Source organism: Diospyros lotus, chromosome 1 (genome assembly GCF_014633365.1).
Source record: "Diospyros lotus cultivar Yz01 chromosome 1, ASM1463336v1, whole genome shotgun sequence".
Lineage (NCBI taxonomy): Eukaryota > Viridiplantae > Streptophyta > Magnoliopsida > Ericales > Ebenaceae > Diospyros > Diospyros lotus.
In genome coordinates, this window is record NC_068338.1 from 53,005,240 (window position 1) to 53,028,989 (window position 23,750).

The 23,750-nt window shown below is 37.5% G+C and overlaps 2 protein-coding genes across 5 annotated transcripts; one reads left to right on the forward strand and one right to left on the reverse strand.

Annotated features, from left to right (window-relative positions):
- Positions 1–481: 481 nt before the first annotated feature.
- LOC127798011 (GRF1-interacting factor 2-like) lies at positions 482–10,643 on the forward strand. The gene is made up of 4 exons (XM_052331285.1): positions 482–660; positions 5,527–5,603; positions 9,887–9,971; positions 10,044–10,643. Exons 1-4 carry the CDS (start codon positions 592–594, stop codon positions 10,164–10,166), a joined length of 354 nt encoding a protein of 117 aa, XP_052187245.1. The 5' UTR covers positions 482–591; the 3' UTR covers positions 10,167–10,643.
- Positions 10,644–12,059: 1,416 nt separating this feature from the next.
- On the reverse strand, positions 12,060–22,781 carry LOC127797989 (uncharacterized). 4 transcript variants are annotated; one of them, XM_052331277.1, is made up of 16 exons: positions 22,380–22,781; positions 22,218–22,268; positions 21,903–22,130; positions 21,718–21,816; positions 21,565–21,620; positions 21,305–21,416; positions 20,782–20,961; positions 20,314–20,580; positions 16,905–17,114; positions 16,616–16,819; positions 16,407–16,520; positions 15,962–16,270; positions 15,778–15,876; positions 15,324–15,670; positions 15,173–15,205; positions 12,060–12,340 (listed from the first exon to the last, which is right to left on the reverse strand). In XM_052331277.1, coding segments are annotated over exons 1-16 (2,415 nt in total). In that variant the 5' UTR covers positions 22,485–22,781; the 3' UTR covers positions 12,060–12,339. The 4 variants fall into 4 exon arrangements, with proteins under 4 accessions (XP_052187237.1, XP_052187228.1, XP_052187220.1 ...); XM_052331268.1 differs by having other exon boundaries at positions 21,903–22,133; XM_052331260.1 differs by having other exon boundaries at positions 16,407–16,517; positions 21,903–22,139.
- Positions 22,782–23,750: the final 969 nt, after the last annotated feature.

Here is a 23,750-nt window from a genome sequence, read left to right on the forward strand (position 1 = left end):
TATTATTCATCTCTAATGTACTCATCTACAAATTTAAAAGATATTTAAAATGTCTATAAAAAAATACGATTTTTCTAATATCCTCCTCTATATTAATGGAAAAATTATTTTTCATTAAAAATAGTTCAAAACTATTCCATTATTACAATTCTACATATTTTAGCATTTTACATATTCATTTAGAGATTAGCTTAAACATTAAAAAGTCAGAATCCTTGCAGGTCCTCTGCAAACTGGTTACTAGCAAGTCTCTTGAGACACTTGAAAAAAAAAAAATTATTATATTTAGACAACAAATAAAAATAATTTACTTGGGCAACAATTTAACTGTATAATAATAACCCAGTCGGGGATTTCCCGCAACCGGAATAAGCAATCCTACTGCCAATCGAAAACAAGCTATCCCAATAGCCAAACTGTGGCAAGTTACCGAGCCGCCTTCTTTACACCGTCTTTTGAACTAATAAATATCATTTATAGTTGCCGCCGGTAACAACCAAAGTCTTTTAACTCTCTAGTCTTGCGATTCCGTTCTCTCTCGTTGCGAGGAAATTAGGGTTTCTAGGGTTTTTGCGTATTTGGTGTTCCAAAATGCAACAACAGTCGATGCAAATGATGAAAAGTCCACCAGGTTCCATCTCAACTGAGGAAGTTCAAAAGGTTCGTCTGGAATACGCGCATTTGTTTCGTGTTTGTCAAGTGCTTGATCATCATGATGGTTTTCGCTTAGTACCGAGGATGCTATTTCGTCTTAACTTTCCATTAAAGCGCATTATTTACAGCGAGTTGCAACTTGTCTGATTTGGCTGATTGTCCTCCTCATTTTCCCCAAATTTGATTGAAAAAGTTATTGTGTGCGTGTTACGGGCTTCTTGATCAAACTTTGGTTCTATTTTCTTTATGAATTTTAGAATTGGAGCTTGAGCAAGAACTGGATCATGTAGATAATCCAGTGTTTGATATTGTATCTGGGTGAATTTGCATGACTTATGTCTAATACTTGATAATGTTGACGTCGTTCGCACAAAGCTAGGAATGTATTTGTCCCTTCATTCCAAGAAAACACGTTCTCTACAAACAATGCCCTTGTCTTTTCATCTTGAACTTGTATATCCTTCGAAAAACGTCAATTGTGGCCTTTGGCACCAACCGCTTTCTCTCTCTCTTGTCATTCTATTTTTTGTTTTCTTTTCTTGCAAGGAAAATTAGGATTTTCAGTTTTTTTCACAATGTTACAGTGTGTTTCCCCCGGGGGGGGGGGTTGAACAGAAATAGATGGAATGTAAATGTGCTGTTATACCTAGGGTCGCTAGATCAGATTTCTTAAACAAGAATTATGCCACTCTCAACCGCACACACTCACAATCAAAATTGAAAGAACAAATTAAAGAATCAAACTAAAATAATACAGTACAGAAAGTAAAGCAAACCACATGAGACGAGATTATCCTGGTTTGGATTGTCCCTTAGGACAACCCTACATCCAGCCTAAGAACCCTTCAAGAGAAGCCTTCTTTGATTCAAAAAGAACGATCAGTACAGCCGGTTACACCCCACGATTACAAAGTCTTCTCTCAAGATTACAAAAGCTATTCTAAAATCACAGTCTTTCCTCTTTCAAAGCTTTCTGGTGAGATAATAGCATCATGCGTTAATGATGTCTAGCCCCCCATCCATATTTATAGAATATTAGGGCGTTAATTCCTAGACGTTGAGTGTTGGTCCCATAGGGTATGGTCGCTCAAGAGGGAGGTGAATTGAGTGATTAAAAATTCAACTATTTTAAATATGAAAACCCTTGATAGATGATTTTATGAAAACTAATCTTGTATAAATATGTATAAGTGAAGTTGTTTGATATGTTTAATATGCAAGCCACAAGATATATTACTACAATAAAATGAATAGCAATGGACACACACAATATATAGTGGTTCGGTATATTCTAAACACCTAATCCACTCTCCTAAGACCTAACCACTCTTGGGGTTCCACTAAATCCAACACGAAAATTTTCTCTTAGTTCACCTTGAAAACTATTACACACCTAGATTTAACTAGTTCTAGGCAACCAAAAATAGTTCACAACAATGGTTTAAATGAATACAAAGATTTGTCTACTCTTGGACACAAATAAAACAATTAACATACACAAATGTACAAGGCAATGATAAAAATTATTGCATTAACCTCGGTTGATGGAGATATTTGGATTTGGCTTGAGTAGCTCTTCTCCACTTTGCCTTGAGGCTCTTGGATGAATGGACAATGAAGCTTGAGAGCTTGTGGGAGCTTTTAGATATTCAAAAATGCAAAAAAGTTCTCTCAAGATCGAGCCCCAAATATTTATAGTTGCTGTTGGACGATCTGCATAACGGATAAATTTTTTGACCATTGGACTTAGAAAGTCGACTTTCCTAAAAGGGGACTCAACTTCTCCAAACAAGAGTCGACTTCTTGGTCCAGTTTTTGAAAAACAACTTTTCCCTACCATGATGCAAGATATCTACAAAATGCTCATGACCGTGGCAAAGAGTGCAGTAAAACCAAAGCTTTATCTTCATCATCATGCTTAACATTAATATTCTCTAAGTCTAGACAAAGCTTATTGAATTCGTCAATATGATCTTGCAATTTCTGATTATCCTTCATCCTAAAAGTAAATAATCTTGCCTTTAGAAATAATCGGCTTGATAGTGTCTTTGTCAAGTAGAGGCTGTCCAATTTCTTCCATATCTCCAATGCCATAGTCATCTTGGAGACCTCTCGAGGACCTTATCGCCCAAGCTTAGAATGAGGGTATTGTACGCCTTCTCTTCTATATTTGCCTTCTATTCTGCCGAGAGGATCTTGACCCCTTCTCCAACCTTTTCTTTTGACTCCTCCTTTAGCGCCTCTTTTAATCCAAGATTTCCAAGAAGTACCTGTATCTTAATTTTCCACAATGCAAAATCATTATTGCCATTGAATTTCTCAATATCATACCTTGAGGATGATGCCAATAGAGCCATTTCTTGATTTCGGTTTCTATCTTAACTCCTTTGAGTGAATCTTGATTATGCACCTGTAATTCTAGCTTTGATACCAAGTTGTTGAGTGATTGATCGAACACTTTGCACACAATTCTCACACACTCACATGAAAACAGAAAGAAAACAAGAGACAAAAGGGTTTATTCTGGTTCAAACTTTGAATGAATCAAAGTCCTACATCCAGACTGAAGGTGACACCACAAAATCCACTATAGAACAGATAAGTACACACACAAAGCCTTCTCACACAGGCTTCCCTCACAGAGATTACAAAGTCTAATAACCTAGGATTTTCTCTCCTCTCGTGTACATGAAGAAACTGAAGAAAAAACGCATACCAGAAACATAGCTGGCCCCTCTATATATAGAGGATAGAGGCGGCAGCAATTACAAGACATAAAAGAAAACAAAAAGTCGGTACTAACTGTTACATGGTTAGTTACCGTTACGATGGCTTTTAAAAATAAAACATCTGATTTCTTTAATGTCTTTATTCTGATTTTAAGACTTAATTTGTGCAAACTTCAACACTAGTCTATTACAAAACTGGTATCGATATTACCAGTTTACCCCCCCAACTTAATAGCGCCTATCTCTACCCTCTAAAACCGCATAATAACCTGTTCAAAAATCACTGCTATCACTGCCATCAATACTCTAGACAAACTCTAACATGTGTGGATGGGGTTTCTTCCCATTTAGGGGAAACAAAGTAATAAGTGGAATATAAATGAATGTAAATACTATGTCATTTCTCTTCCAAAGCACTGTCTTTTGTCCCCTTGAATTGGAGAATCAGTGGACTGAAAAGGGAGGAAATTATTATTATTTTGTGGCAACAATGTTAGCCTTAATAATTTTATAAACATTCAAAAATTTTCCTTAAGTTAACAAAATCCTATCTATCCATTATTTTCTATTTGCGTCTATTGTTCTTCATTTTTTGCTGTTTCTTGATTGAAATAGATATTGACAAAAAATCAATAAGATAATTATATTTCTATTAGAAGGATATAATCATCATTGACATCTGATATTTTTCTCTTTTGCCCATTTCCACTCCTCTCACCAACAAGGAGGAAGCCATTACTCTCTATCTCCTATTCTTCTAAATAAAACAGAAATATGTTATGTTTTATTCCTATCCTTTTCATTCTATTTCATTACTGGCCCCCTCTCTGATCCTCAGTGTTCAAGTAAATGCAACAACCATCACGGTAAATTATGAAATCTCCCAATACAGAAAATAAGAGGTTCAAAAGATTTGTTTGTACTGAATGTTGTTCCCTATGTGTATCAATTGTTCGGTAATCTTGATATTGCTCACACAAAAACTGAGCATGCCTTTGTCCCTTTTTCTATACAGTGTTACAAGTTATCTGATTTGGTCTATCCTTTGTATTTTCCCAAGTTTGTTTAGTCATTTTATGCAGTATTATGGGCCTCTTGATCCATTTTTTATGAATTTATTTTCTTGCAAACTTTTGGAGTTGAGTGTTTGGAAAGTCTTGGATGACAAAATGGTCGGTTCGGTACAGGTTGAATTTATATGAGTTTGCTTGATATGTGCTTTGTACAAAATTAGGAATGCCCTTTGTCGCTTCATATTTAGATAGAACTCTGATGGATTACTGTTTTCTTTATGAACTTATTAGAATCGGATTTTGATGAAGACTTGGAAAACATAACGTTTGTTAGTGTTTTGACTTTTGAGTTTGACTGAGAGAGATGATATATATCAAATGTTTAATAATCATGATGTTTTTTCTAAGTAAGAATGCTGTTATCCGTTCACTTTCCAATAGAATACATTATCTTCCCACTTAGTGAGATTAAGGCTTGTGATTGCCATTTTTGTTGTCATCGTGATTGGATGAGTTCATGAATATGTATTGTATAAGAATACAGATTGTCTGGGAATTTGGGTTGAAAATTTTGTATCTAAAGTATAAAGTTCACAATTTTATTATTATTGCAGTTACTGGATACAAAAGGTTGATTTTATTCTTTCAAACAGTCTGATGGTCTTACTAATCTAGTGGGGTTAGGGCTAGTGACTGTAGCTTCTCAAGTTAAAATAAAAAAAGTTAATTCTTAGAATGTTGAATATAATTGTTACTAAAATGGGATTGACAAAAAGTCCTTCTAAAAGGGTACAATAATGCACACAGGTGACAGATCCCTTGGAGCTTCCTATAGACACATGAATTAATTGTTAAACACATTGCAAGGGGTTTGTCCTATCAACTCTTTTTGTGAGCCAAAGCGACAATAATGTATGAGAATGATGATCTTCCCTTTCATATGAATTTTCATAACTGGATTTTGAACAATACTCGGGGAATGTAATATTTAGTTTATTATCTGAAAGAATGAGATGACTTTATGATTATGATGCCTGGATGTTGTATAGGTATACTCACTGTTTATGAATTGGGATGGAAAATTGCACATCTACCAAAGTATAATGACAACAATTTTATTTTTAATGCAGTTACTAGATGAAAACAAAAGTTTGATTTTGGCAATACTGGAAAATCAAAATATTGGAAAATCTACCGAGTGTGCCCTGTAAGTGATTGGTTCGACTGGTATGAGCAGGTTTTTAATTTATTATTGAATGCATTGAATGTTGATAACTTTATATTTAACTTTTTACTATGACTTAGTGTGCGTGGGTGTTTATGACCCTCAAGTCTGTGAACAACAGATGTTGAATTCCTAACTTTGCGTTGAGCATATCTAAGAGGGTTGAGAAATATCTTCAAAGTTCAAAAATGTGCAATTCTAGTGATTTCTAATTCTGATAATTTTATAGCTCCTTTTTTTCTCTCTCTACTTCTTTTCGTAACATTTGCATGCACTTCTTTTATTGTTGTAGCTAAAGATGATTTGAAGAACATAAGAGTGTCTGTTTGCTAAAAGGATACCAGTACATATTGAATTAATTGACTTATGACAACAATAAGAAATAAAATGTTGAAGAACTTGGAAAAATGTTCTATTTCTAAATACTTATATATAAGCGCATGGATATTAGTAGAAAAGCTGATGAATCATTGTTGTGAGGCCAGGAAATTGTTGCTATTCCTGGAAAATTGTGAAACCTTTAAAGAATGCATAGAAAGGTGAAGATAACAAAGACCCTTAACACTTTGATTGTATTTCTATTTGGTGATGATGGTTGACCAACATAATTTAGTTATTCCATATAGTTGAAGACCATACTTGAGATCAGGTATCATTGTAACAACTACAACACACCATGCTTGAATCCAACTAGTTGGAGATAGTTATATAGATTCTATTTCATCAATGATATTCTGTCTAGAATTCATGATGATAAAAAGATATTGGTATACTGTTTCTCAACTACCTAATGTAAATTCCTTTTTTTTTTTTAGCTTAAGAAATTGAATCTGTACTTGATAATCTAAAGTTTTAATCCTCAATCATGGACCTGCAGTAGATCTTTTTAAGTTTATCTCAATTTTGTATTTTTTTTCTTTTTGAAGATTTTTTTCCCATTGTCTTGGCGACCAAATTCTTAAAGAGTCATTTGGCAGTCCTTAAAAATAAATATAAAGCTAAAGACCACATTACTGTATTAGGAGAAAGTGAAAATTTTATCGCAACCACCTTTTTTATTTATACTTGACGAAAAAAGTCTAGAAATTGCTCACACAACAACTTATCCAATGAAGATGTAACTCTAGAGCTATACCCCACTTTAAAAATCATCCTAACGCCTCCTGGTTGCCTCCCTAAACTAAATGCATAAGAAGAAGAAACTCTACCCCTAGGCAAATTCCTTAACTACCATATTTACCACTATCACTCTCCTTCATAACCAGTTTGGGATCACTAGCTAATCTCCTTAACTAATACCCAAAAACCTTTGTTTAAAAGACCTAAGTCCCTATTAGTTAGGGCCCCATTCTCATTGGAACCATGGGTGGGTCCTTTAGGCTATGTTTGAATTGAGGGGAAAAAAGGGGAAGGAAGGGGATGGGGAAGCAATCTTTGTGTTTGGAAGAGTTTTAATGAAAGGAAGATGCCTCATGATATACTAAGTCTTCTTGCAATTTTGCATCAATTTTTACAATGGAAGCTGGGGATGTAAACAAGAGAGTAGGTAAGAAGATTAGACAAAAAAACAGTTGATACATGTAAGTTTGCTGCAATGTGAAGGGTATTAACTTTTCATTGAAGCCAATAACCCCATTCCAAATCTAGTGCATAGTAGGAAGACTTTTCACCTTGCAACCAATTTTAGAGGTTAAGATAGATTTCCTTAGTTGACGGAAGAACTATAATCTCACTTTTGGCCAAATTAGTTCACAAACGAAATATAGCTTCAAAGTCCAAAAAGGTGCTCCTCCCCTCTAACCCTCTAAAATACTACTGAACAAAAAATGCCATATGTAATAAAAAATGGAGACACTCAAATTAGATCCAATCTATAAGTGCTTATCCCATCTATAGCCCTCCAGTCTCTAGATGGTAAAGCTAAGAAAATGAGATAGTGGATTGCTCTAACTCAAACCTCTTAGACTATTGAGAAATCCCTTTGGCTCCTTGTTTGCAAGGTCAAAATATCTTTGTGGAAATATAGTAACTAAGCTAACACTGTACTTTGTACCAAAACTCCAAAAGTTATCCTTGGCATCCAATAAAAACTCCAATTCATGTGATTAAAGGCCTTCCTAGTTTCAAGTTCATAAATATAAATATGACCTTTAGAGTATTTTAAACCTTAAACGAACACTGGTTGGACACCAAGACCACATCTAGCCATCTAAAAATTGGTGATGGCTCACAAGGTATTATGGGAATCTAAAACAATACAACTAATAACCTTTTCAAGTACAAATAATAACAACATGCCGAGTCGTTATCTTACTATGTGTGGTCGGCTACGTGAATACTAGCTTTCTATTCATTTTTATCCATAACCTTATTTTTTGTAAGGCCTCATATACTTACTATCAAACCTAAGTGTCTCCCACCCATCTTTTTTGGTTTTCTTCCAACTCTTTTGCTGCCTTCTTGTTCCACTCTTATCAGCTTTTCCCACAAGGGCCTCTATTGGTCTTTTTCTCATATGATCAAACCATCTTAATTGTGTCTCTTGCTTCTTATCTTCAATAAGAGCCACTTCAACCTTGATATGACCTCATTTTTAATTTTATCTTTTCTTGTGTGGCTGCACATATCTTACCATTCTCATATTGATTTGTGCTATGCAACAAAGTTGGTTTTATAGTTGTCTTATACAATTTTCAACTTCAATGGAATATTATTATCACATTAAACGTCAAATACACTTTTCTATTTTAACCATCATATCATAATTCTTTAGATAACCTCATTAATCTCTTTGTTTTTTTGGATGATTGATTCAAAATATCTAAATTGATCTTCTCTTAGTATATCTTGCTCTTCTAATTTTACTATGACGTCTTCCACATGCATATATTTACTTTACTTAACATTCCATATATTTGGTTTTCGCTCTATTTAATTTACAACTTCTCTGTATCTTGAATTTAGTATTCACGTCTTTTTTTGTCTCATTCACCAACACTATGTCATCTACAAGTAGCATTTACTTTTAACACACCTTTGATAGGGATTAACAAACCCACATGGTATGTTTAACACTGAACACTTTCTTAAATTTTTTTAAAAGGATATGAGAGGGGACACCCTTTTATAGGGGTTAACAAGCCCCACATGGCATGTTAACATTAAACACTTTCTTAAATTTTTTTAAAAGGATATGGGAGGGGACGCACTTGTCCCCTATCCAAACACTTCGAATACTAAAAATTAAGGGTTTTCTTTTTAAGTTTTCTGTTTGACCTGGCAATTGCATAATTCTTTAGTTTCTCCATGTTTTTTATTGCATGGCTATTCAGTCGTCATGCTTCTATCATCTAGCTCTTAACATTGATTGGATTGTGAGGGACGAAAATGATTGGACTATGAGTTGATTGTTAATTAGATTAAAGTTATTCATTAGGAATTTTGGCTTGTGAATTTTAAATACATATTTATGAGTTTGGAATATAGTTTTGATACATTATTGTGCCGTTAAAAATATAAAAATATATTTTATTAAGTAATGTACCTCAATTGTGTTGTGTCCCTACTTTTTTGGAAAATGTCATGTCTCATGCCTCCATATCCTCTTGTCCTTGTCCGTGATTTATAGATTAGCACAAGTGTAACATCAACTGAGATGTGTAGCAACATTGAGTGGCTACATGAGAAGTATTTGCTTGAGATGGTTCAGTTTCACTGGATGTAGATTTGTTTGTTTTGTCCCCCATAGATTTTATTGTCTTCACCATAGGCAACAGTACATGGTTTTTGGCAAAACACCTTAACAGGTTGATTTGGAATTGCTGGCCAGCCTTGAATTTAATAGAATAAATGGCCCTAGACATGGTAAAACAGTTAAGAAGGAACTGCATAGCCATCCTAATTATTTGGGGAATGGTTTTATCCAATTTGTATCCTCATTCTCATTCTAAGTAGTCACGCTATCAACTTATTGGTGTGGGTTCTCATTTCATATGACCAACTCTAGATGTTCAGAATGTTCCCCTTCGTGAGTTACTCCACAAGTTTCAAATGAGTTGATCTATTCATGAAGTTCGAACACAATAATTGATTGTTAATTTGCATATTGGCCTTGAGAATTTGAATAGATAATCTCATGGTAATGACGAGTGCCATGTGAGCGGTCCTTTCATAACAACAGCTTTCATTCTGGTTGCATAATTGCTAATATTATATTTATGGAAGAGAAGATTGGCTCACCTGAATTACATATTTAAATAACTCAGCTATCAAGCGCAGCTTCAGAACAACCTGATGTTTTTAGCTGCCATTGCTGATGCCCAACCAACAGCTCCAACAGTGCCTTCACAGGTGGGTTAGCTAGTACTCCAGTTTCATATGCTTGACATGACAGCTTCTTGCTCACATCTAGAAAAAGTGCAGAATCCCTTGCAATCAGTTGTGCAACAAGAACATTACATGCAGCAAGCTGAAGCCGCAACACCTCTGCAGCAACCCAACCCAAAGTTCCCTTTCCAGCTAAATAATACCCCCCTTTCAGTCTAGAGATCAACAACAACATCAGCTTCTACTCCAACAGCAGCAAATTGCCCAGGGCCAGGGGCACATGGGAATGTTACCTGGCGCAAACACTAGCCTGCATCAAGCCTTGCAAACTGGACTTAGTTCTAAAAGTGGTTTGATTGACACACAGGGAAGCAGGCAAGATGCTTACGAGGCTGTTTCTCGTGGCAGCCTGGGGAAAATGGCTTCTGGACGTGGTAGTGGGGGAAGAGGTTCCAAATTCTGATATATTTACAGCTTTCTCTTTTTAATTCCTTAGGTATCTTGATCTTTGGAAATCTATCGTGCTGCACATCTCTTTACTATACATGCCAGCACATCTGCTCTAACAGATGACGTATTTTGACTCCTTTTAACGTTTTGGTGGGAGAGGCTTTGGCATTGCCATGGCAGCCATTTTCATCGTTACATGGTTGGTAGCAGTCACTATTAATACAAGATACTGCATGTTGTATTCAATTGGCAAGGCGGGAAATAGTGTTGTGGTCTGATCAACGCTGGGATTCCTACCGAGTCTGCTTCCAGCTACAAGAATATGGCAAATCTTGATGTAGATAGTTTTTGTTTGTTTATTCTATTGCCTTGTCTTTGCTCCGAATTGTTACCCCGAGTTGCAGTGGAAATTTTAAGAACAGGTTAATGGAAGGAGAAGAATTTGATCGGTGATTACTAGGCTGGTGATGGTTTGGGCCTACTTTGTTAACGCGTAATGATGCAAAACATTTTCCGAGTCTGATTAATGCTGTCAGGTCCGAACCACCTGACTGTCCTGGGCTAATCAATCCTGAATCAGGATGATCGTCAGATCCAAGTCTGTTATGCTCCCGCCCAATTGCTCCAGTTATGGGCTCGGAAGGCCCAAATTGTTTACGCAAACCCGGTTTGCTCTCTGGCAATATTTAGGATGCTGAGGTCCAGTTTGAAAATATGTTATGGGGCCTACGCAGTTAGTTTCCAGAAAATAGTGGCCTTCTTAGGTCCAGTATTTGTCATATTCAGTAAGTCGAGCAGATTTTGTTATGAGCCCAGTGTGGCCCTATTGCAACACAATTGTTAAGAGGATGAGGTGCGGATTTTGTTAAATACATGTACCCTGCGGAACAACTGTATTGTAACTGGGTTGCCTTTGGCACAAAAATAAAACCATATTGGGCCTGGGCCACAAGCAGTATGGATGTAAGTGGGTAATAAGGGTCAGATCACAAAAAAAAAGTTAGGCCTGAGAGGCTCAAGTCGCCCAGATTTAGTTTAGTAGGCCCAGTCCAACCCCAACGTAGTCAACGTTGGGCCTGAAGCCCAACCAAAATTTCGTTCTCAATGAGGCCAAATGGCCCAACTATATCATAATCGGGCATGGGGCTCAAGTTTGGACGTATGCAATCGCTGAGACCAGTGAACAAAATATTGGGCTTAAGAGGCACAGGTCCGGCACGGATGGTCCATTTATAGATCCAATACCAACACAAAAGGCCCACCTGCAGTAGAAATCGAACATCATTGCCCCAACTTCAAATTTACGGGGCGATAAATGGAGGCCCTAAAGGTTCGACTGTAAGATCCAGATTCCAACAATTGTTGGGCTGGCAGAGCCCCCAGTCCGTTACAGACCTAGATAAACTGGATGCATGCATTGGATTAATCCTGGATGCAAAGAATTTTGCAGCTTCGCGAAAATCGGGTCCCCACAAAACCTTGAGCATGTACTTACCACCCTTCCAATAAAAACACACTAATAAAATGACCAAGAGCAAGAAGTCCGTTTTTGCGGCAGGACCGCTCTGGAAGAGTGGGCGGACCGGACTAACTATAAATTAACAAAACCACAATTTTTTCCAATAATAATTAAATCGCCCCCACAAAACTTAAACAGCAAAAAATCCAAAATGCAAAGACGGAGTTGCGCACTTCCAATATCACTGCTGGGAGTTGGATGTACAGTTATCAGTAAATACCAAAACATGCAATAAAATAGAGCAGTCCTCACGGCAGAAATCACCAGGATGCAAATGCAAGAGAGGGGGAGGGGGGGAATAAATGAAACAGATGATGGAAGTTTAAAAGCTGCTTTCCAGATCTTTTCGTCATCCGTCCCCTGAATTGCACATTGGTGTAAATTGATTTGATGAAAGAAAGAAAATGCCAATTTGGGTCTCGTCCTGACATACCCAATTAAAAGAATCAATAAAGCAGTGTATAAAGATCAAAAGCAAACAAAAACATTTATTTTTTGAAAGTACTAAAATACAGTGCTAGTCCCATACACTGATCCAACATTTAGCAGTCTGTCAGACCAAAGAGATCAATAATAATCAGTCTAAATACACAAAGGAACAATGCCCGTTGGTAGATTATTATTTTCTTAATTAAAACGAGCATAAAAACCTTCAAAAAATAGGGTAAGCATCTATCACACATATCAACACCAAGTAAATTGATCCCATATATAACTATGCCACTGTACCATAAGTTGAACAATACCAAGTAAATTGAAATAAAACGATTCTAAAATTATAAAAAAATTGTGTTGTTGCTCACTTGATCCATCAGAAGAGAGATTGCAAGTATAAATAGGGGCATCTCACATGAAAGAGCACACATCACAAAATAGTAAAATAGAATGAAAGGTGCTTATGACCATAGTAGATCTGTGCAACCATCATTATCCAGAACAGAGTGGTCATCCCAGGAGTGGATCATCTGTATCAAGTGTAGGAAGTTTCATGGAAGGTGACCTGTAACGGAGCGAGACGGGAAGGAGCAAAATCAATGTTCCAGGCAGGGCAGGGTGGAGCAACTAGCTAGGAACTTGGAACTGCCCAAGAACGAATCAATATGAGAGGATATCAGGGAACTTAGCCAAAGCGGCTGTGGGTAGAGGCAAGGCCAAAATATCCAGAAAGTCTATGCAATGGCCTAGCGCAATGGAGACTTGTCATGGACTCTGGTGCAATGTAGATCCCCCACCCCTGCTATCACTTCACATTATGCACATGTTGATTGACCCAAGTTCCAGATCATTATTTGTACCCCCACATTTTCAATGCAAACTAAGAATCATACAAATATTGCAATCAGTGTTGCACAAATATTACAAGACACCAGAGAGAGAGAGAGCCCTTTTTTTCCCTTCCCTTCCACCTTCAACAATTTTTTTTTCTTTTCTTTCATCATAGCTGCTAGAATCATTGCTTTCCAGAGACTATATCATTGGCAGAGCCCATTTGGTGCAATGGTTTATTGAACAAGGAGAGTCCCCCAGTCTATCCAAGGTGTATGATGGTACAAAATGGTGGGCATCAATGGGTGCTCAGGTGGTTGATTGGGCAGGTAGGGTATGGTTCAAGAAAATCTGAGAAAATCTGAGAGACCCAAAAGGCAAAAGGAATAGGAGATCAGGTTTCATCAAGAGCATGTGGATGAAAAACTTTGGAAGTAAATTCTTTGAATAACCCATTGGACACCCAGAGCTAAAGACAAAAAATTAAGTCAAGAACAAGACACGCACATAGCTGGAGGGTAGGCTGCAGTGAAACTAGGGAAGCAGCAGATACAAAGTGTGAAGTACAGTACACTGATAGATTAACAGCCTGTGTGACTTGACTTTCATCTTTTGAATAGACCAATAGGAGATAATGGTCTTTATTTTCTATTTTTAAGCATATATTTTGATTGAACCTATGTTAATATATATGAAATGCATATAATTATATCTATATATTAACCTTTAGCCCCTGCAACAATATGTCACACTCTGCCCCCTGGACGCTGGTTACCCCAGTTGGACCATTTACACTTGATCCTCTCTTTCCAGCATGATGCCCAGTCTGGCTATTAAAACATTGATTGCAATACAAGTTGGCATTGGCAAAAGCCACACCTTTGAAGAATTCCTAGAGACCAAACTAGTGCCCACAGCCTGCCCAGTAAGAATAGGCAATCAAAATCTATTAGTAGATCTGGTACCACTAGGATTTATTGATTTTGACATCGTCAAGGGAATGGACACCCTAGGAGCATACCATGCTACCTCGCATTGCCATAAGACCCTATTTTATTTGAGGGTTCTGGAATTCCCATGATATACTTTGGTGGACCCAGGACCCCAAGATGTTTACATCAGTTATAAGGATGAAAGATTGTGAAGGAATGGTTGTCAAGAAGTACTAGGCTTGTGTTGTTTGCACCACTAAATAACCACCCTTGAGTTGGGTAAACTGAAGTAGTCAGGAAACTTGTGAACATATTCCCTGAAGAGTTACCAAGAGTGTGATCCTAGACAGAATTGGAGCTTACTATTGATCCCCTGCTAGGAATCTCACCCATATCTATAGGACCCTATAAGATGGATTCAATAGAATTGAGAGAACTCCAGGAGCAGCTTCAAGAGTTGTTGGGCAAGAGATTAATCAGACCAAGTGTATGTCCATAGGGAGACTAGTCATCTGTGAGGAGGAATGATGGGAACATGAGAATGTGTGGATTATAGGTAAAGAAAAGGGTGACATTAAAGAACAAACACCGCTTGGCTAGACTAAATGAACTATTTGATCAGCTACAGGGATCAAAAAGAGTAAAGTCTGACATTTTTGCAGTATCTTTGTTAATAAATCAAAACACCAGATAAGAAATCGAGATAAAAAAGAACAGACATCACAAAATAAAAAGGCACTCAGGAAGAGAGGTTATTATGACCTTAGTATTTATTAAAAAGAATGCAAGCATCAAATGCTCATGCAATGAGTTCTTCAGCCATAATTGAACTAGAGTACAATTTTTAAGCCTGCATATTCAAGAAAACAATGTTTTAAGTACCACTATCGTGCAATGTCAGATTTTATGCAATTTGACCTTTTAAGCCCAGCTGTCGCAAGTCAATTTTTCTTTTTCATATTTTTGGATGTCTTAGTTGTGGAGGGTTATTATCACACAGAAGAATTTTCACAGATCACATTTGATAAAAGATCAATTACAACACTGAAGGAACTTACTATCTTCTGAAAGTTGATGCAACCCCGGTTGTCCTGTCAAATGGAAAATGAAAAGATGCTTATAAGTTCAAATTGAACCATATGACAAAAATAAAAATCTCAATTCACAGAATATTAGTGCAACAGATGCCTAGAATGTATTGATCAATACCTGCCCTGTTGTTTTCCAACAAAATTAGCACCAGACCTCCCATAAGCTGAAACCTTGTTTACAGAGCTTTCCAAACCTGACATGCCAGAATTTGTTCCATTTCCAACTCCTGTAAGTGCAGATGTTTGGGCAGGCCTACTTTCATGGCCATTCAATTCCATTGACGGGGCTCTCCTCAGACGGTGAGGTTGTGCCATAGGAGTAACAGCAACAGAGGGCAACAACAATGAGTGAGGAGAGGATGCTGTTTTGGCAGCTGCTGCCACTTTAGCAACAGCTGCTGTAGCTGCTATGATTTCTTGTGCGCCCTCTCGAAGTTGTATATAGTCCCCTTCAATTAGAAATAACTGAAAAGGCAAAATGAAGGTCTCTAGTGTAGCATACATACATGACAAACCAAAAATAAATGATTGCATAAATGGGACAGCATATCTCAGAGGATCTTGAGACTTACTTCAGGATGACCAGCCACAAATTCATCAAGCTTTCCATATCTCCTCTTGTAATCATGCCAATGTAGTGGTGTAAGCATTTTACCAAGCCTATTTGGAAGCTGTGCTTAAGAGAAACAATATTAATTTGGTCAAACCAAAATGTGAAATGGCAAGAGATAACATATCAGGTGAATTTTCACTTACTGTAGAGCTAATCCTGATTCTACCACCAGGTCCAGGAGGAATTGTGCGAGCAATGCAAGCTAATAATGATCTTTCATCAAGAAGAGAAATCTCTGAGGTCTTTCCACCTGTGTGAGTGTTCTTCTGTCCAGAGGCCAAAAATGCTTCAGAAGTAACAGTACCGGCAGTATTGTTCATTGTGGTCTCACTGAAATTTGCATGACTATTCGGAGTTTCAGATGATGGTACACTGGCAGCAGAACTTGCTTGTTCTGTAGTAAATCCTTCACCATCCAGTCCATGACTGGTCAAAGGAGTAACAGTGTTCTCCTGTGCAGTTAGAATTTAAGACATGTTGAGTGTCTGACCATGAATGGATATACCACAATAGATCTACACAAAAACAGATATAACCACGATTTTGGAGAAATAGTATACAAAAAAAAAAAAGATCAGAAACACAGACCATTGCCTCGCTATTCTGTGGAACAGGGTCTAATCTTAGATCACGAAACTGGGAAGAAACATGTTGCAAGTTCTGTTGAGGTTGTGAAGCTCCAAGGTAACTTTTATCAACCTGCTAAAAAACATGACAAGAAATTTCAGGTCATTGATACTATAAAACAAATGAAAATAAAGACTGCATGTGTTAAACAGCGCATTTGGTCAACAAACCTGTCCTTCCTCAGCTGAAGTGGGAATCACATTATCATGTTCTGTTCCTTTGTTGGTTCGATCATCTAAATAGTCTGGATGAATTGCTTTCCCATTTGCAGATACTTCATAATCATAACTAGAATCTGATCTCAACAGATTCGGTTCAGTTTGTGATTGAGGATGTAGGTCATGAGTTGATACCTGCGAACCCTCTGACACAGCCTGCAGAAAAGATAGTAACACCCTAAGTTATGATCCAAACAAAAGATGACAATAAGGAAACAAAAAGGTTTTCTTTAGCTTGCACCTGTTGGATCTGCCAATGTTGAAGAGACGAAATTGCTGGAACTGAATGAAAATGGCCAACAGGAGATTGATTGACAGTGGGTACAGAGTGGGGAACTGTCTGCTGATGCATAAGCAATGGATGCAGAGCCGGAACCTGTCCAGATGGAAGGTAGGCAGGCATCCCAAGTAGGGATGATGGAGCAATTGGAACACCATGAACATGATCAACCTAGCAACCAAAGAACAAGGAAAAGCTGAATTATTAAGACAATGCACATGGTCAAGCAGCACACGTGCATGCAAGGCCTGAATAGGAGACAGACATACAATACCACATTTTTTTAAATAAAAAAAAAAGATAAGGGTAAGCATAACAGGATAATGACAATATGCAACCATACTTACATAATATATACATGTAACAATAAGAAATATTCCTTATAAATAATAAAATATTTTATATTAAGGAAATGTTAACCACAAAATGCACTTGTTTTCAGACAAAATGCATTTATTGTATCTTGTTTTCAGCATCCAAACAGTTCTATTGGTTGATTCAATGGTTCAAAACACAATGCATTTATTATCATCCAACAAAATAGTTTGGATATTGAAAACAAGATGTAATAAATGTACCTTGTTTTCAGACAATGTGCATTTATTGGCGCTTAACCATTGCCTAGCATTACCCTTAATATTAATACAAAAACAGAAAGAATATGCTAATATTCCAGGCATTCTGCATTCTCTTGTATCTTGTAATCTGTTTGAAGGTGTCTAAGTAATGATATAAACATCCCACATCAGACATGTTTTTCCGGTGTCTAAACAGATTCCTGCTATTACAAATTAATAAATAAGAAGAGAAGGTTAGGAGTGTCTGCAGTACTCTCAGGAAGTGTTGATGAGTATCCAACATGGTGCCATCCTAACAGTGTAATATACTTCTGGGGAATAGAGACAAAGATTAACATTTACTGTGCATAGCACCATGAAACTTCAATACTAATTACATAACTACAATATCATACAAAGAGAACCCAGCCCATCTCACAACAGAACAGGTATAGAAAGCATCCACGGAGAAGCTTTAAAAAAAAGTCATGACAGGGTTGCCCCCATAACCACAACATAAGAAATTGCACCAAGAGTGCAAAGATAAGTTATACCATATAACCCCAAATAATTATATGCCCACCACAGAATTGAAAAAGATATCTACCATTCACTCTGTCAAGGAAGAATGTTTTGCTCATAACCCCATCACAAAATACTACCTGGTGATATATTTAGATTTTAAAAAAGGATTCCATAAGCTAAATATGCCCATATATTAAAAAGTATTACCCCCACCCCCCACCCCAAAAAAAGAAAGAAAGAATGGGTCCAGATGCTAAGTATGCCCATTGCATAAACTATGTTGTTATCATGGGAATACACGGAGTCCCCAATTATACTCCATACTAGGATGGATATGCTGCCACATAATAAAAGATAAAATTAGAAATGAGGCTATTTGTAATAAGATCAAAGTGACTCCTATTGAAGATAAGATGTGTGAGAAAATTCAGATGGTTTCTAGGTGGATACAATTGGGTATGATATTAGTTATAAGGGCCTTACAAAAGATAAGGCCATAGAAAAAAAAAAAAAGGCTAGGGAGTTAGAATTTATGTAGTCAACGCCACATTGTAGGATAGGCTTGGTGTGCTGTTTACAATCAGATAAAATCAACACATTGTAACATCACTGAAAGTCAGTCACTAGAAACAAAACTTATATTCGCCCATGCAGAGTCCTAGTAGCACTTGCTCTACCAATCAGGAAAGGATAATGTTCCAATATCAAAATTATGAGGGGTAAGCCACACTGACCCAAAGTTCAAATGGCAATTTCAACATGTACAAATGCAGTCACCATTACACACTAATTTCAAAATGAAGATAGCTAGAGAGAAGCAAGATGAACAGAGGGAGAGGAGGAGAAATGTCAAAAAGAAGCAAAAATGAACAAATAATAAATACTGAAAACTCCTCCGATCACCTGACAGTTGCACATTAATACTTGACTCTTACAGGAGCTGCAGTAATATAATTTAAGACAACCAATCACTATTCACGAACAGGGAAAAATGATACAAGCCATTACATATAAATTATTGATTCTAGCACATAGAACACCTGTACATGTATGTCATGCGGCGGCAGCCCCAGCGGGGCGCGGGGGGTTGTCCTGTTTGACTGAAAATCAACTTTATAGTGCAGCAGCCTCAAATGAGGACAGAAACTAACACTTACATGGAACTTCACATATGTAATGCAGCTTCACTAGTGTTTGTTGTACACAGTGTTCTAAAACACAGCCAAGGCAGCCGCCTAGGCGCTAGGCAGCCCTTGGCCGCCACGATTAAGCCCTAACCGGCACCCCAGGTGCCGGGCCAATTAATTCAGCCCGATCGACGCCTAGGCGGCGCCTAGCCGCCTAGGTCGGGCGCTGCATGGCCCGCCTACCTACCTGGGTCGCGCGCGGCCTGGCCGCTTCGATTTGTAAGAGCCGTGTAGGACAAAGGTGGATGAAGTGTCCTTGCCTATGAAGCTCAAGAACACGCCATAACTGTCGCTGCTCCGTTATGAGATCTTCTGTTAACCTCATCTGGGAGCAAAGAAGAATGGAACTCGTCTGGGACTGGGAGACGAAGATGAGAGATTTAGGGGGGAAGAATGGAACCCGTCTGGGACTAGGAGAGGAGAGATTTAGGGGGGAAGAATGGAAGATTTAGAAGGAGATGAGAGATTTAGAAGAATGGAACTCGTCGGGGGGGGTGGAGTAAGTCCAAGCAGTGGTCAAAAAATGGGCAACAGCTGGGAAATTTGAGAGAAATTTATGAAAAAAAAAGTCAAGAAAAATATATTTTATGGGTTAAATTATTGTTAATATATAATTTAATTTGTGTGTGATTTATTATTAGATGAAAGCACAAAATAATGCAAGAAAGCAACAAATGCTACAAAATAATGCGGGTTTATGTGCTGAAAATAGCAATTTTTCTAGGCCTCGCCTAGGCGCTAGGCCCCAGTCTGGCGCCCGACTAGCGCCTAGTGCCTTTTAAAACACTGGTTGTACAAATAAGTTTTGTAGTTAATCAATGTAGTTAGCAGGAATACTATATTATTTTATTATAATAGTTATCATATTAGTACTCAGTAGAACATTTAAGTTCTGAACAACTTACATAGAATCATAAAGTGGATATATCCTACAACAAAATAGAAACAGCAGGGGTATGTAACACAAAAAGAGGAGTAAAAACAAAAATCCTGAACCGTAGAAATATTTTACTGCAACTAGAATACCAGGATTTTCCATTTTCAATTAAATTATTGGAGGAAGACCTGAGAAAAACAAGTAATGGGAATAACACATCCTACCTGGCTTGAAGCACTGCCACTTGAAGCAAAAGATGAAACATTTTCAGCATTTCCATTCGGAAGGACCCCAGAAGTTACACTCTGTGTGACACTTCCATTCACATCAAGTTGGTTCCCATTGTTCTGTCCAAACTGAGAAGCATCTTTTGAATTGGTATGGGACATCCGTGGCTCATCAGAGAAAGTTCCACTCCTCTCTCTTGCATCAGCCAGTTCAAGCTGAAGTTGTTGTATTGTATGCATATGAAGCCTTTCCATCTCAGCAAACTAATACAGATGCAAACAGAAACCAATTGCACCAATGAGTGGAGAAATCAAGTTAGGAGCAAAATGAAAATTGGACTTAATAGCAACATGACTATCAGGAGGAAGTGAACCACATCCAAAGACAAAATCAAGCTTATATTTATTTACAATAGCAATTCACCCCCGAGTCAACTTTAGAAACCAGTAGTCTAGGTTAGCAACCTGCCGCTGGCAACCAATCCAAAGCTGGTTATATTGCTCAGTTCGTTCTCTCAATTCAGCTTGTAAAGAGTGAGCTGTGGTTGACTGCAAGGCATCCATTTCTTGGACTCGGGTGATCCACCCTTGAGCTTCCCTCAACTGTTCATCTTTATAAAGGATGGTTTCCTGAGCAACCCTATGCTGGAAACAAATTCATTATTAAGTAACTTAATTAAAATCATGCAATAAAGACCTTATAAGCTAACAACCCAGAAAACCTAGATCCCATTAGGGAGGGGGGAAAAATAGGAGAATAAATGATCTTTCCAACAAGAATTCAAATACACAGCATATGAAATTTTCACACCAACATGAATGTCCATATATAGATGGAACACCACCTTTTGCAGGTAACAAGTTACTTTCAGACTATGGCACAGAATTTAAGAGCAGATAACTAGACAAAAACATGTTTAGGATATTCAAAAGGGTAACCTTCCATTTATTACCATTAAGATACATTGTAATGTGCAATTTCACAAACCTGCTCCTGCAACTCAAGGAACTGCCTATCTTTCTCTTGGATATGTTCTTGAAGGTCATGTATCTGTTTGAGGTGTTGGACTCTTTCGGCTTCAGAATTATCACGCTCTCCCCTTCAAAAACCATTTATCAAATTAAATTATATCCAGAACATCATTTCCCATAGTAGAGAATTAATTTTTTTCAACTACTGTAATGACACAAATTGAAAATATGCTGTCAATCAGACCACAGGACAATGATACAAGACCAAACAGGTACCGGAAGGTCTGCAATTCCTTGCTCAGTTCTCTAAGTAAATCCTCCTTAGCCCATGCCTAACAAAAGATAACAAGGATTTTATTAAACATCTAAATCAATAAAGCATGATGCACAATGCCGCAAGAGGAATTGTTGCAAAAATGCTGGACCAACCGCTTCAGTGTCTAATTTGATCGTATGCAACTCTCTGTCTTTCTCTTCCATCTTCCTCTCCAACTCACGTATTGCTAGTTCCATTTCATGTAGTTGTTCCTAGATAATCAAGTAGCTATCATTCACAATTGCATCCCTCAAAGAACATTAGACACACAGTCAAAAATGCTCAATAATAATGTAACCTGAAGCTTAACATTAGCATTTTTATGCTCTTTAATCTGAGCATCAAAGTCTTTCTGCACTTCCAGGATCTCCGATCTCGCAATGATTTGAGCTCGAAGGTCAATCTCCATTTGCTGCAACTCCTCTCTTTGCCCGGCAACATTGTGAAGTCGCTGCTGCAAAATATCATTGTCCGAACTTCCATCAATGGTAATGGAACAGAAGTCCACATCAGCCGGCTCTCTTCCCTGCTGCACCTTAATCAAAACAAATAAATCACCTTCACTTTCATGATTCAATCAACGGAAGCCCTAGTTCCCCAGAAAATCAATTACCTCGTATATCGTTCTCTCATCGGATTGCCCTAACTTCGAACGCTCCAAATCCTAGGTCAACAAGATTTACATTACAAAATTTTACGAATCCATAACAAATACATAAACCCTATCAAATCCACGTTGAAGCAAGCCAATGTCAGTGTTTCAGTAAACAGGCACCTCGCTGCCGGCGTTTCGAACGGAAAGCTCAGAAACAGCGCGCCACTCCTTGCGGGAAGGCAGCGAAACACCGCGTGCGGCGGGAACACCGGCCGCGGTCTCCATTGAATCAAAAGCCCCGGCGATTTCTCCAATTTCTGCCTCGATCAAGAAACCCTAACTTCCGAGTAAAATAAACTACGAAACGAAAAACACATAAACCCTAGAACAGTTGCAGGTTTTGCCTACGAGAACAATGAGAATCAAGCAGTAAATCTCAGGTAAATCAATGAAGTATGATGAGAATGCGCGGTGTAGCGGATTAGGGTCTGTAGATTTGGGGGTTTTGAGTCTAAAAAGGGTTTTAAAAAGGCCAGAAGTTGACGACAGGCGAACAGAGAGAGAGAGATGGATGCGATAAAGTTCGATGATGGGAAGCATCCCGCCATTTATACGGGGATGGATGGGGCATGCAATGCCACGTGCCTTCGCTGGAGCGTGATTTCTACTACTATCGGAACCGGAAGGATCTGGCCGTTAATCGCTACGGGTCCCACGATTATTAACTGTCCGATGAAGCTACTATATCCTTGCTGGGTTTTCTTTTCTTCTGCTTATGGGCTTTGATTTGTCTTTGGCCGTGGGCCGTGGGCCGTGGGCCGTGGGCTGTGGGCTGTCATTGTTACTCTTGTGGGTCACAAGTAGAACTCGAGTCGGGCCGGCTTACCCTAGAATGGATATCCTATTTGGATTTACTTACTAAAAACATGTATTTAGGCCATATTTTTATATATAAATTTTTGTATATTTTTTTACAAGGTTTGGTGTTTAGAACAAGGTTTGAATAGTTATAGTATAAAGTTATAGTGTTGTGTTTTGATTATATTGTTACTCAAACACAACAATAAATTTATTTATTGAAAATATTATTTTTAAGCCATTTAAATTCTGCAGAAAAAAGAACGATCAAAAGGTACTAAATAATCTCACTCGAACACTCTAAAAATTCAAAAACCCCATACTCTAATATCGAATTGCCAAAAAATCTATGTTTCTCTATAAATAGATGAGCTCTCATTTTAAAAAATGTACACCTCTGATACTGATTTCAATATAATATCCAAGTTTTTAGTAAAATTAGTGTTTAACTTAAATATCAGAATGTTCATGCGAGTACTGTCACACATCCTCTTATTGTTCTCTTTTCTTGCAAAGTGTAAATGATTTGACAATAATATTTTTAATAAATAAATTTATTATTATATTCGAGTGATAACAAATTTATAAGTTAAAAGGAATTAATTAATTTTTAACTAATTTATCTAATGCCCATCAGATAAAATAAACTCACCTCTCGCTATAATTAATCTAAGCAACAATAAGATAAAATAT